Genomic DNA, 12,379 nt, shown 5'->3' with positions numbered 1-12,379 from the left:
CCTGCATCCTGATCTCTCTGGCCAGGGCCCCTGCACTGACGGGGCAATACCGCCTCCCTGGAGGAAGCGAGACCTTGAGCCCGGACCACAGGGCTGGGTAGATGGGAGGGAAGTGAGATCTGAAGAGGCTCCGTGGCTCCATTTTCTGCCTTGTCCTCAGCCTCCTCCCCGCCTCCCCCAGGCCCCAGGCTTTGCAGGATGGCTTACCCAGGCGTGGAATCTAAATGCCATGCCTGCCCAGACTGCCATGGGGGTTTTCTTTGGTCCCCGCCTTTCCCTAGGGACCCCCTTTCTTGTCCTTCTCCCCATACCTTTGCCTCCCCTTCCCAACCACAGAACTGAAAGCACACAAATCAGGGAAATGCAGAGTCCTAGGCCACGCCGGCTGTGCGCGGTGACATGGCGCCCTCTCTGGGGTGGCGGCCGGGCAGCAGAGGTGTCTGGACGACTCCCACTTGCCAGCTGTGGGGCCTTGGGCTTCAGTTTCCTTGTCTGCAAGGGGGAGGCAGCGATAGCTGCTCTGCTTCGTTCAACATTGTGAGGCTTCCACCAGTGCAGGACTGCTTTGAAAACTGCAAGGCTCTATACAATTGTAAGCTCTGTTGTTTGTTTTTTTTTTTTTTAAATTATTTATTTGAAAGGCAGAGAAAGAGTGGGAGAGACAGAGTAATATTCCACCTGTTGGTTCACTCCCCAGATGGCTGCAACAGCTGGCAGAAGCTAAAGCCAGGAGCCTGGAGCCCCATCTGGGTCTCCCGTGTGGGTGGCAGGAGCCTAAGCACTTGGGCCATTCTCTGCTGCCTTCCCAGGCCCATTAGCAGGGAGCTGAATCAGAAGTGGAGCAGTTGGGTCTCCAGGCAGCACTCGGATACCGGATGCCTGTGTCACAAGCAGCAGCCCCCAGGTGTCAGCTCTTAGATTCAGTGCCTGCCTCCTGTTTTCAGCCTAGACTAAAATGAATTTAATGAGTAGGATAAGGGTGCTTCAAAAAGTTCCTGCAACAGTGGAATTAGAAATAAGTTTATTTTTGTATAAAAAATGTTGAAGTCCATGCGTAGTCTTTCCATAACATGTATTCTCCATGAATTGTTTGAAGGCTCCTCATTTGAATGGATTTCGGGATGTAAACATAAAGGCAAGTTCATCTTTTCACTCCATTTTTTCCGCAAACTCCGAAGTCCCTGCTGTTGCATACGTGCCGTGTGGGGTGCTTGGAGCACAGCGCCCGCAGCCAGCTCGACAGAATCTGCATTTTCAAGGAAGCTGCAAGGGTCAGCTTCCTAAGGGCCCCCTGACAGCATCGCAGTGAGGATGTGACCTGTGTGGTCCCCTGGGTGACCACTCTGGAGGACGGCCCTGTCCGCCGCTGGGGGCTGCGTGTGTGGAGGATGAGGGCAGGGGTGGGGGGTAGAGAGTAGTGGGAGCATGCCCAGGCCATCTGGGGAGGGGAGCTTGGATTCAGGATCTGCCCCGAACCCCACCCCTGGTGGTCTTTTTGGTGCCACTGGGCCCTACGGTGAATCAGGGCCGGGTTGAAAGCGAACTACATGAAATGACTTTGTGTTGTGGGTGCCCTGTGTCATGCAGGTGAACATGAAAGGGGAGTGAGTAAAAGAGAAGTGTGCCTGGAGTTCAGATCCCTGTCCCCTGGGGCCTCTCCTGCTGTCACCCTGCACACAATTCAGTGTTCTGCCCCGGGCCATCGGACCTGCACAGTGGCAACGCCCTGCAGCTTCCCCGTGCACCACCCTCTGGGAGTCCAGAGCTGCCATGGCCTCCGAGAAGCCCTCCCCAACCCGCCCCGCAGCAGAGCTCAGAGAAGGGGCCGCTGATGCTCACCTCCCCTGCACCTCCGTCTCAGCCTCTGTGTGCCATGGTCGGCTCCACACCCGAGCCTGTTCCCCCACACCAAGTGCGGTTGTGGCGCACGGCAGCCCCTTGGTCGACGTGAATGAAGGAGGGAGGGCGTGCAGAGAATGGTGGGAAGGCAGGGGAGGGACAGCCTGGGCCAGGCCCAGCGCCTTACCTGGCTCTCCTCTGGCCCAAAGGGAGTGCTCCAGGCAAGGGGGCAGGGATAGACTGGGGAGTGGGAGGCTGTCACAGGATGCCACGGGACGCGATTGCGAGGCCCTGTTGTTGTTTTCTGTCTGTCTTGGACTATTCCATGCTCTAGGGGACCAGAGTAAGAGACAGCCAGGAGAGGAGTGAATTCAGTTTCCCTTACCACTCCCCAGCCCTGGGATCCCGGCCTCCATTGCCCCACCCTCAGCAGCGTCCCCTAGGCTGCCTGGGCTGTCGGCTCTTCCTAGCCATCTTTCCCCCACGCCTCCGACCACTGCACCCCCAATACCTGCACACCCTTTCTCCATCTTTGAGGGACAGAGAGCACTTGTCATTACACCTGGGGGAGTCGGTGAGGGCCAGCCACCTCCCTGCCTTTCCTGTCCGTGTCTGCCCACCCTCACACAGCCTGGAGCTCAGAAAGGTCAGGTTTGGGCATTCTGAAGGGAGTCTTGCCTCCCCCTCGAAGCCCAGGATGCTTTTCTAGGGGTGAGGTCAAGGGGAAGGGGTGGGGGAGGAGCACACCGTTGTGAAGTTCAGGTTTGCTTGGGGGCCACGTTCCCATAGATACCCGGGTGTGTGTTTAGACACCAGCCTAAGGCAAACTAGGCCTGGACCTCCGGGGAGGCTCTCCATTCCCTTCGATGATGAGAGGGCCGCGGGGGTGCGTGTGTGTGTGTGCTCGGTACACAGCCGGCGCTCCGCAAGTGTTTGCTGAGTGGCAAGAGCGTCCGACACATCCAGATCCCGCCGTGAAAGGTTCTGCCCCGAAGGTGCGTGAGAGGACGCCAGGCATGTGTGCAGACAGGTGTGAGTGGGCACCCCTCGTGGGCACCTGTCCTCCATCCAGGCTGCGCCAGGGAGAGGCTGGAGGCGGTGAAGTGGAAAGCCGTTGGGAGATTAATGAGAAGGGAAGGGAGGGAACACTCCCCGAATGCCAGCTAGGTGCCAAGCACGGGCCCTTTAATCCCTCGAGCAATTTGGAGATGGGTGGGGTCCGAGTTCTGCAGATAAGCCAGGGAATGACTTGCCCAAGGTCATGGCTGGCAAACGGCAGAGCTGGGATTCAGACGCTGCCCTGGCTCTCAAGCAGTCTGTGTGGGACCTCAGGGCAGGTAGGTTCGGTGTTCCTGGAATGTGGATGGAGGACAAGTCCCTCCACTCCCCACCTCTGACCCCCCAGTGATGGGATGGGGGCTCAGCTGGCCTCCCAGACCCCTCCCTCACAGCCCCAACTCCCTGCCTGTCACACTAAACCACCCCCCACCCCCCCGCCAGAGCTCTTCAGACTCCTTGTTCTGCTCATCCCTGGGGCACCTGTGGCTCAGGGTCCGGTCCAGCTCTCCGTGGACCCCCGAGCCCAATCACCTAGGTTCATATGTCTACTGATAGCTCACACACCCGCTGTGGGACATGATCTAGTTGCCCTAGTGCCACAAGGCCTTGCACCATATGCCTTCAGCTCAGAAAGCCACACCAGTGCTGGGCCCCTGCACCACCTTCCTCACTCCTAGGTTCTGCCCTCATCCCCCCCAGCTGTGTGCTCTGACCCCACACAGACTGCTGCTCCCTTAGTCCCCAGACCAACCACTTCCAGTAGGCAGGTGCCCTGGGAGCCAGGCTCCACGGATTTGGAAAGCTCCAAGCTGTGCGACCTTGGGGCAAGTTACAGCCTTCTGAGACTTGGGTTCCTCATCTGCAAAACTGCTGCTGATGGTCCGGACCTCGGGAGGAGGAGATGTGATCTTGCCAGTCAAGTGCCTGGAGCAGAATAGATGCTCAACAAATGGCACCTGCTACTGGTACCCGGCACCTGCCCTGTCCTTGCCCCGGAGTCCTTTTTGACCTCCGGCCCTTCCATTTGCTGTCCACACTGAGTCCTCGCAGAGCCTTCTTGGGGGCGTCCCTGTTGCTTCTGCTGCCTGAACCCTGACAGTTTGCCCTTCCCTGCACCCTGCCGGCCCACTGGCTTCCCCTGGCTCAGCAGACTGACGGAGCCCCTGTCTTGCAGGCTCTCCAGGTGGCCAGGCAGTTCCTGCTGCAGCAGGCCTCGGGCCTGAGCTCCCCGGGCAACAATGACAGCAAGCAGTCCGCCTCTGCCATGCAGGTGAGGAGGAGGAGGGCCCCCCCACCTCGCTCTGGGCAGGGCCAGGTCTGGAGGGTGGGCGTGGCATGGGGCCAGGGAGGCAAGGACCCACTGGCGAACGACTTGCCAGCCACCAAGGCCAGCAAGTGGGCCGCTTTCCAGAGGGAAATAGCCTCTCCCGGGTGGGGCCGAGAAACTCACACTTTCTCTCCTGGCTCCCCTGATCAGCCCGGCCCTGGTCCGGCCTTGCTGCTCTGTGGCTGCAGCTCTGCTGTCTCCTCCTCCCTACAAGGTCTCCCTGTCACTTCTCGTGTTTCTGCCTCTCTGCCGACCTGTCCCATGGGTCACTCTGTCTGTCCCTCTCAGTTCCCAGCCCCCTCCCCCCTGGTCCCCCAGTCTCTGCATTTCCTGTCTCTGCAAGTCTCTCCATCTCTTTTGTTTTCCTTTACACAATCTGCCCTTTTTCCCCCTCTCCCTTCCCCCCAGCTTGCTGGCCCATCTGGCTGGTGGGGGGGGAGGGGAGACCTGGGAGGGGGTAGGGGGAAGCCAGGCCTTCTGTTTACCTTTTGTGTCACAAAGAACTTGGAGAATTGCTGTCTGGGTCCGGGATGGGTCACCACTCGGGCAGCCCACTCCCCTCCCCCGCCCCAACCTGGCATGCGAGCCCCCTCCCCTCGTACAGCAGTTATGGGGGTTGGAGGGGCTTGGAACTGGGGAGAAGATTAGCGAGCTTTGAAAGGAAGTTTATCTAAGGCAGGAAGGGTGAGCGTGCCCCTGAGCAGATGGGGGGAGTCTGGGAAGTGGGGAGGGGTGCAGGGTGCGGGGAGGAAGACTGGGGCCCGGGCTTGGGCCCCGGGGGATCTGATGAAGTCTCAGGGTTTTATAGAAAATGAGCTTACGTTTGGAAAGTGCCCAAGGCGCCGGGCAGATGTGCAGGACAGATGTGCACTAGCAGTAGGGCTCTGCTAAAACTCTCCAGCCCACTGAGTCCACCCCCAGAGGAGAGGCCCCGGGCAGAGGTGTGGTGGGGAGGGCAGGGCTGATAAAGGGAGGGAGAGAAGGTTCTCACACCCCTGTAGGGTGGGGCCTTGGACCCCCAGCCATGCTCCCTCCTCCCTCGGGCCCCTTCCTGGGTCTGGCTTAGTGCCCCCGCTAAGAACACAGAGGCAAAGGTGGGGAGCAGCACTGTCCCCCCAAGCCAGAAAGGGCTCAGCAGTAGCTGGAAGAGCTGTGGCCAGGCACCAAGGAGGACTTCCCAGCTGGGCTGAAGCAGTGGGGAGAGGGCAGAAAGCTGTGGGCTCAAACCTAGGAGGCCCCCTCCAAAACGCAAGGGATCGGAAAGACAGATGAGACTTTTCTCTCCCAAAAACCCACTCCTTCGTTTCACAAATGCTGATGGATCCTGCCCTAAAGCCAACCAGACATTTCTAGAGCACTCGCCCGGCGGCAGACCCCTGGGGTGGGGGTCAATATCAGCCCCACATTGCAGACCAGAAAACTGAGGCCCGGAGAGACTATAACTTGCCCATAGTCAGATAAGGGGCAGTGCCTGGATGTGAACCCAGACAGCTGGCTCCAGTGCTCACCCCTTTAACCTCCCATTTGCTGTGCTTCGTACCCTGGACCCCACGGTCAGAAGCCTCCAAGTTTGGAGGCCCTGCCTGGGTGGTTCTCTGGGGCTCAGGGAGAGGGGTTTCTTGGAGCCATGTCTGAGCTTCCTCTAGAGCCCAGGTGCCTGGCAGCCCTCCCCTCTCGTCCTACCCTGGGTCCTTCCTGGCCTCCCGTCCCCACCTCTGAGCTCACAGGCCTGCAGGTGCTCTCTGGGCTGCTGGTGCACAGGAGAGCGAGGCTGGAGTCCAACTCCCTAGAGGACCCTGCTCTGCTCCCCAGAAGGACTGCCTGCCCACTCACTTCCAACACCCGACTCCTAGAGCCAACTTCCAAAATGCCTTTGGGTCTCCGGCTCCAGCCTAACAGCACTGCCTGGACATGGCTTGGCCTGGGCCCCAGGCAAGGAGAGGAGCCGAGAGGTGGATGTGGGCTGGGGGTGGCGAGAGTCAGGCTCTGTGGCTCTGCCTCCCATTTGGCATTTCTGGAAGTTCTTGATGTCTCACCACCAATCCTTGGCTGCAGCTCCAGCCCAGAATTGACCTGAGGATTTCCTTCTGGTCATTTGCAAGGGACTTGAACCCAAGCTGAGCTCTAGCCTGATCTACCCACATTGCTCCCCACTCACTCAGGGACCCCAGATTCCATACCTGGGAGGTTGAGTTTGGGGCCTCGTCTATAGCACCAAGTTGCATCCCGCCCAACCTCAGCCCCAAACAAGCTTCCTCCACGCTGGGTGTGTGTCTGCACCTGTTGCTCAGGCCTGTGACCCAGCACACTGCACTCAAGGTGGGCGGAGGCCTCAGGGGCCTGAGCAGGGCCCCCGGGGCGCTGCAGGCAGCTGCCAGCATTCAGCCAGTGGCTGCTCCTCAGACTCGGCTCACTGAGCTTACTGGCCGGCACTTGACACGTCCAGCCTGCTGAAGCGTCAGTGGGGACACTGGGGGAGTTCAGCCCGGTTCCTAGGACCCCCATGCCTGCCTGGCCCCACTGCGCCACCTTGAGACAAGCACACACGAGGCAGTGCATCCAGATGTCCACAGCTGGCTGCTCGCCCACGGGCAGGGACAGCAGGGGCCGGGGGGCCTTCCGAGGTCATCTCTTCCATTCCCTGGCTCGGAGGAAGGAAATGCCACATGCTTCCTGTGTGCCACCCTGGGCGACTCAGTCCTGGTGCCTGGGAAGATCCGAGTGTCCACCCCGGTCTCTCGCTGTGGGCTGTGATCAGAGGGGTGGCTCCAGGACAGTGCAGGTTCTTGACGCACCCCAGGCCTCTGCTTTCTCATCTGTAAAATGGGTGATGATGATTTCCCTCCCTCCCCCTCACGGGATCGCTGTGAGGATGCAGTCACAGTACATAGAAAAGGCTTTGCCAGGCACCTGCTGTGACAGGTTGTGGGCGCCGCCTCCCGTGCAGCAGTGTGGCACAAGGAGAGCAGGTGCTTCCGCCCCAGTCAGCTGACGGAAAGTGAGGCTTGGTGATTTCAAACAATGGTAAATCTCAGGTTCAAGAGCCTGGGTCACTGACTCAGCCAGGACCCTGTGGGCCCCTGGGAAGAAGAAAGCAAGGATGCTCCCAGCCTAGCGGCTGCTATCCAAGTCTCTAGATTTGGGCCGCCTCCGCTGCCCTGCAGGGGCTGGCTCTGCGAGGGGGTGGGGCTGTGCTGCTGCCTGCCTCCAAGCCCGGGCCCCCGGAGACTGAGGGCCCTGACACCAGCAGCCTAGTGTTCCAGAGGCTCCTTCTGCAGTGCAGCTGTGGAGAGGGTGCCCGGCGATGTCCACCTTCTCTGCCCCCTTCCACATGCTGGCCCTGGCCCGCGCCAGGCCATGCTTGGGGTGCGGCGGGTGCATGGAGGTGCTTCAGTCCCCTGTGGTGTGCAAGCCGCCAGACCTCTCTGATCTCCTCCTTGGCAGAAAGGGGGCTGAGAGAGGGGGGGGAAGCTCCTAAAAGCTAATGAGGCATGTTCCCCAGGAGCCTCGAGGCCCCCGGGTGTGTCCCGTGGTACGGCCAGGTCTAAGAAGCTCGGTGGTCCCCCTCCCGCAGAGCTGGGCTAGAGGTAAAGCCCAGGAGTGGGTGAGGAGAAGGGGCGCCTGTGGGACTTCCGGGGTCCCTGGATTCGGTTCATCTTGCTTGCTCCTCTGCCTGGGGATTTCCGAACCTATAGCTTAAGGGGGCGCCTCACGGCTGAGTCTTGGCCCTGCCAGGGACGGGAAGGGGCCCCGCTGGTGGGGCTGGGGCCGAGGGGAGGGTCCCCCGGGGCCTAGCCTGTCCCTATGCAGAGCAAGCCCTGTCGCTCCCCCTCTTCATGGAGGAACGACACTAAACCCTGCCTAGGCTTCATATCCGAGTCACGGCACCATTATGTCGCTCCCCCTCTTCGTGGAGGAACGACACAGGACCCTGCGCTGTTCTTTTGTATGCTCGGCCCTCCCCAGGTTTGCTGCTGGTTCTTCCCGGGTTGGCTACCGTCCCTTCCACCTCCGTGGAAGGGCGGATCCCCCTGGCCACTTTCCCCACTTCCGCGGGGGAGCGGCACACCGCCGGCCGGTTCTCTCGGGGGCTGCACAGGTGTTCCTTCAGATAGATGTTCCTGGTGCATGTTGTGTCTCTCCTCCTTTGTAGTCCTCTTCCACCAATCCCAACTCTGCTACCCACACGCCGAGTACACTGCTCTCCTCCAATCAGGAGCAGGTCCTGCAGCTTGTTGGTTGAACTGGAGGCAGCTGTGTAGAAGCTGTTTCCCTTCTCAGCGCCATATTGTGGGAGAGCAGATGCATAGAATAAGTCTTAATTCCAGTAACTTAGTCTAGTCCGAGTTGCTCCCAGTTGCTCCCCACAAGCCCCTGCTTGACAACCCTCCCTGACTGCCCCAGGGCCCTCAAAGGGGCCTCCCAGCTGCTGGGGAGGGCGTGACAGCTCAAGGGAGCAAACAGTGAGCGCCTACTATGTGTCAGGCACTGTGCCAGGGCTTGGATATAGGAAAGGAGATGAGAGTCCCGTGCCTGCTGGGCTAGCAGAGAAAGGTGGCACCTGGTATGCTAACACGGGGTCAGGACGGCGTGTGGCCTGGGCTTCCCGAGCCTGACTGCACGAGCCTGGGAGGCTCGGGCAAGGCAGGGCTGGGAAGAGAACAATGTCTTTGCTTGTCTCTGAACCTTTTCTTGCCTTTGGATTCTTGAAAATGCAGAAAGCCGCTGGCCTTTGAGAATCGCAGACATTCCAGCTAGAGGGAGTTACCTCTTGTCAGAGGTCAGGCCCTGGGCTTGATGTTTGAGGACACCGACACCCCAGAGGGCAGGTGACTTGCTCGAGGTCACACAGCAGGTTGATTGTAGAAGCCTGCACTCCTGACTCCCTGCCTGCTGCTCTCAGTGCCCCACGGGGGACATCACTGCAGCCCTGTGCACTCGCCCCCGTTGCCACCCAGAGCTCCCTGGCTGCAGCACCAGACCGCTGTGACTGTCATCTGCCAGGTGTGCTGGGGTGTGTGTAGCAGGGCCAGTGTCCAGTCCTGGGGCCACGTGGGCCACTCTGACTCCTTCCCACGGCTGCAGACTGCCCTTGTGCGCCAAGGTGCCCTTGCCAGTCTGGGGCTCTGAAGAGACTGAGCAAGACTGGGGATGGCTTGGTGCCCCTCCCCACCTCTGAGTAAGAAGCCCTCCAAAGCATGGGTCCCCCTGACCAGTGTCACACAGCAGTGCATCCTACGATGATGGCCTGGGCCCCACCTTTATCAGCACCTGCTGTGTGCCAGTCTCTGCCCTAAGGGTGAAAGCCTTAATGCTCCTGGGAACCGTAAGGGGTCGGCGCTCTTGTGCTCTTGTCGTTCGCACCTTAGAGACAAGACAAACAGAACCGGAGGTAAGTCACTCGTATTAAGAGCCACAGCCAGGGCAGAGGCAGGATTCGAACCCAGGCAGTGTCCCTGGGTGCTGCCCTGCCAAGCAGAGCAGGCTAACGGGGCAACTCCCGCAGGTGCCCGTGTCAGTGGCCATGATGTCGCCGCAGATGCTCACCCCCCAGCAGGTACAGCAGATCCTGTCGCCCCCGCAGCTGCAGGCCCTGCTCCAGCAGCAGCAGGCACTCATGCTGCAGCAGGTGAGTCTGACTCCAGAGCAGGGTCCCATCCCCCCCCCCACCCACCCCCCCGGCCTCTGGCCTCGGGTCTCCTGTCGTGTTTACTGCCAACACCACCCAGGGCCCAAGTTGTCACAGAAACCAGAGAGACTGCTCAGGCTGGACTGATCCGCATTCTTCCAGGGCAGCTGGGAGAGGTCAGAGGTCCCACCGGAGCAGCCTCCCCCCACCCCCACCGCCGCCTCCCTCCTGCTATCTCCTAAACAACAAGGAAGGGCAAACTAGTTCCCTGTCCCATGATCTATCCAGAGGGACCCACCAAGAGGCAGGAGGGTTCCCAGCTGAAGGCTGAGTCTCCCTTCCCCACTAGGCCCCGCTCGCTCCGGATCCCTCTGCTGCCCCGCCCCTTGTCCAGGCAGCACAGGACAGGGCTGGGGTTGCAGCCGGGGGGCAGGGAGTGGGGGCGTAACCCCTCCCCCACCTTGCACCGCCCCCAGCTGCAGGAGTATTACAAGAAGCAGCAGGAGCAGCTCCACCTACAGCTCCTCACCCAACAGCAGGCTGGGAAACAGCAACCCAAGGAGGTAAGAGGCCCTGTGGTGCCTGAGCCCCACGAGCACCTCCCAGCCCGCCTGGCGGAGGAGCGGCTCGCCTCGTGAGGACAGGAGGGGGGTAGGGAAAGCTGGGGAGCAGCAGGGCCACCAGGGCGCCCCCCGGCCCCCGGCCCAGCCCCCTCGTGGTCCCCGTGCGTGGGTGTGGAGCGGGCGTGAGTGGCTGGCGGGGCGGCTGTGTCTGGCTGTCTCGTGGTCAGTGCTGTCCGCACCGTTGGTTTGTCAGGGCCCCTGCTCTCCAGCTGCTCCTGGTCCTGAGAATCTGTTGGGCCGCAGCAACCACCTCCCCCACCTTGGCCCGCCCAGCTTCGCTGTCCTCGGCAGGGCCCACCCAGCCCCTTCTTCCCTTTCCCCATGGGTTTGCTCTCAGAATTCCCCTGCCCCATCTGGGCCACAGGGCCTCCTGCAGCCGCCTACACAACCCCCTGTAGGCCCCTCCCCTGCCTCACAGCCCCCAGTTGCCTCCTCCGGGAAGGCTGCCCTGATGGTGTCTGGCCATTCTCCAACACCCCCAGCCTCCCCGTCAGGGAGGGTTTTGTAGTTGCCATGGCCTGCCTGTAAGTGCCCGTGCCTGCTGTGTGTTGGGGTCTCCTTACAAATAACCACCCCTGCACCCTGACTCCACCGTCCCTGCCCCCCAAACCCCAGGACTCGCTTGGCTCCTGGGGCTTCGGAAACCCTTTGACAGCCTGATTTGTCAGTGCCTCTGTGAGGGGCTGAGGTGGGGGGAGCAAGGCAGCCAGTCCAGGCACCTGGGCAGCAGGGCTGCGACTGCCCTGAGCCTGGGTCCCAGGCCTCTCTGAAAAGCAAGAGAGGAGAGAGCTGTGGGGAGAGGCAGAGGGGGGGCACCCCGGGCGTGTGGGAAGGGTGCCCTCCAGGCAGGGTTGGCCCCTGGAGTGTGACAGGCTCATCGATCACGGTGATGCGCCCCCACCAAGGGGCGCACAGCTGCCGTGCCGGAGCTGCAGCAGCAGAGGGAGGGGGCAGAGGCGGGAGGAGGGCGGGGGGGGGGGGCGTCGTGCTGCGTGTCTGAGTCTGGCTGTGTGTGTTTGCGCGCGTGCGTGCGTGCGTGCATGCGTGTGTTTATCGGAGGCGGCATGCAGCCCTATGGAAGCTGGGCCGGGAGCAGAGAAGCTGCAGCGGCAGACGCCGCCACCACAGCTCCGGGAGCCGACAGGCCCTGGGAGGCGGTGGCCGCGGGGTGGGGGCCCAATGGCACGCCCGAGGCTGACGGAAGCCCTCTGTGCGCGCCCCCTCGGGCCCCCCACCAGGCACTGGGGAACAAGCAGCTGGCCTTCCAGCAGCAGCTCCTGCAAATGCAACAGCTGCAGCAGCAACACCTGCTCAACCTGCAGAGGCAGGGGCTGGTCAGCCTGCAGCCCAGCCAAGCCTCCGGGCCCCTGCAGACTCTCCCTCAAGGTGAGCAGCCCGCCGCCCTCCCTGCAACCCCAGAGCCAGCAGTCCCTGCTCCTGGGGGGTGGGGGGCGAGGTGGGAGGCCGTGTGGCCCCCGGGGCCCTGCCAGCCTCCGCTGTGTCTCCCGCAGCAGCCGTGTGCCCGACGGAGCTGCCCCAGCTGTGGAAGGGCGAGGGTGCCCCCGGGCAGCCTGCCGAGGACAGCGTCAAGCAGGAGGGGCTGGACCTCACCGGCTCGGCCGCCACCGCTACCTCGTTCTCCGCCCCTCCCAAGGTCTCGCCCCCCCTCTCCCACCACACCCTGCCCAATGGACAGCCCACTGTGCTCGCAGCTCGGAGAGACAGGTACAGGGGCCTGACAGAGCGGGGCTGAGGCCCTACCCCGGGGATGGCACCCGTGCTGGGCGAGGCGGGGGACCCAGGGTTGGGGTTCAGAAGCCTGGACACTTATCCCTCTCCCAAGGCATCCAAAACCATGGCAGGCCTCTGGGAAACCTGTGGTGGGGACAGAAATGCCTCTGG

At 61.8% G+C, this 12,379-nt stretch overlaps 1 protein-coding gene across 2 annotated transcripts in view; it reads left to right on the top strand.

Moving 5' to 3' along the window:
• Positions 1-12,379, top strand: part of FOXP4 (forkhead box P4) — a 46,378-nt gene that overhangs the window by 24,423 nt on the left and 9,576 nt on the right. Inside the window, exons 3-7 of one of the 2 annotated variants that reach the window (XM_051854741.2) lie at positions 4,073-4,168; positions 9,732-9,854; positions 10,331-10,417; positions 11,716-11,863; positions 11,992-12,202. In XM_051854741.2, the coding sequence (XP_051710701.2) occupies positions 4,073-4,168; positions 9,732-9,854; positions 10,331-10,417; positions 11,716-11,863; positions 11,992-12,202 (665 nt within the window). Of the gene's footprint in view, positions 1-4,072; positions 4,169-9,731; positions 9,855-10,330; positions 10,418-11,715; positions 11,864-11,988; positions 12,203-12,379 lie in introns of both variants that reach the window. The other variant, XM_051854740.2, reaches the window with a different exon arrangement.

This window comes from Oryctolagus cuniculus, chromosome 5 (assembly GCF_964237555.1).
Source record: "Oryctolagus cuniculus chromosome 5, mOryCun1.1, whole genome shotgun sequence".
Taxonomy (NCBI): domain Eukaryota; kingdom Metazoa; phylum Chordata; class Mammalia; order Lagomorpha; family Leporidae; genus Oryctolagus; species Oryctolagus cuniculus.
The sequence above is the reverse complement of the archived record's forward strand: the minus strand, read 5'-3'. Positions and strand labels throughout refer to the sequence as shown.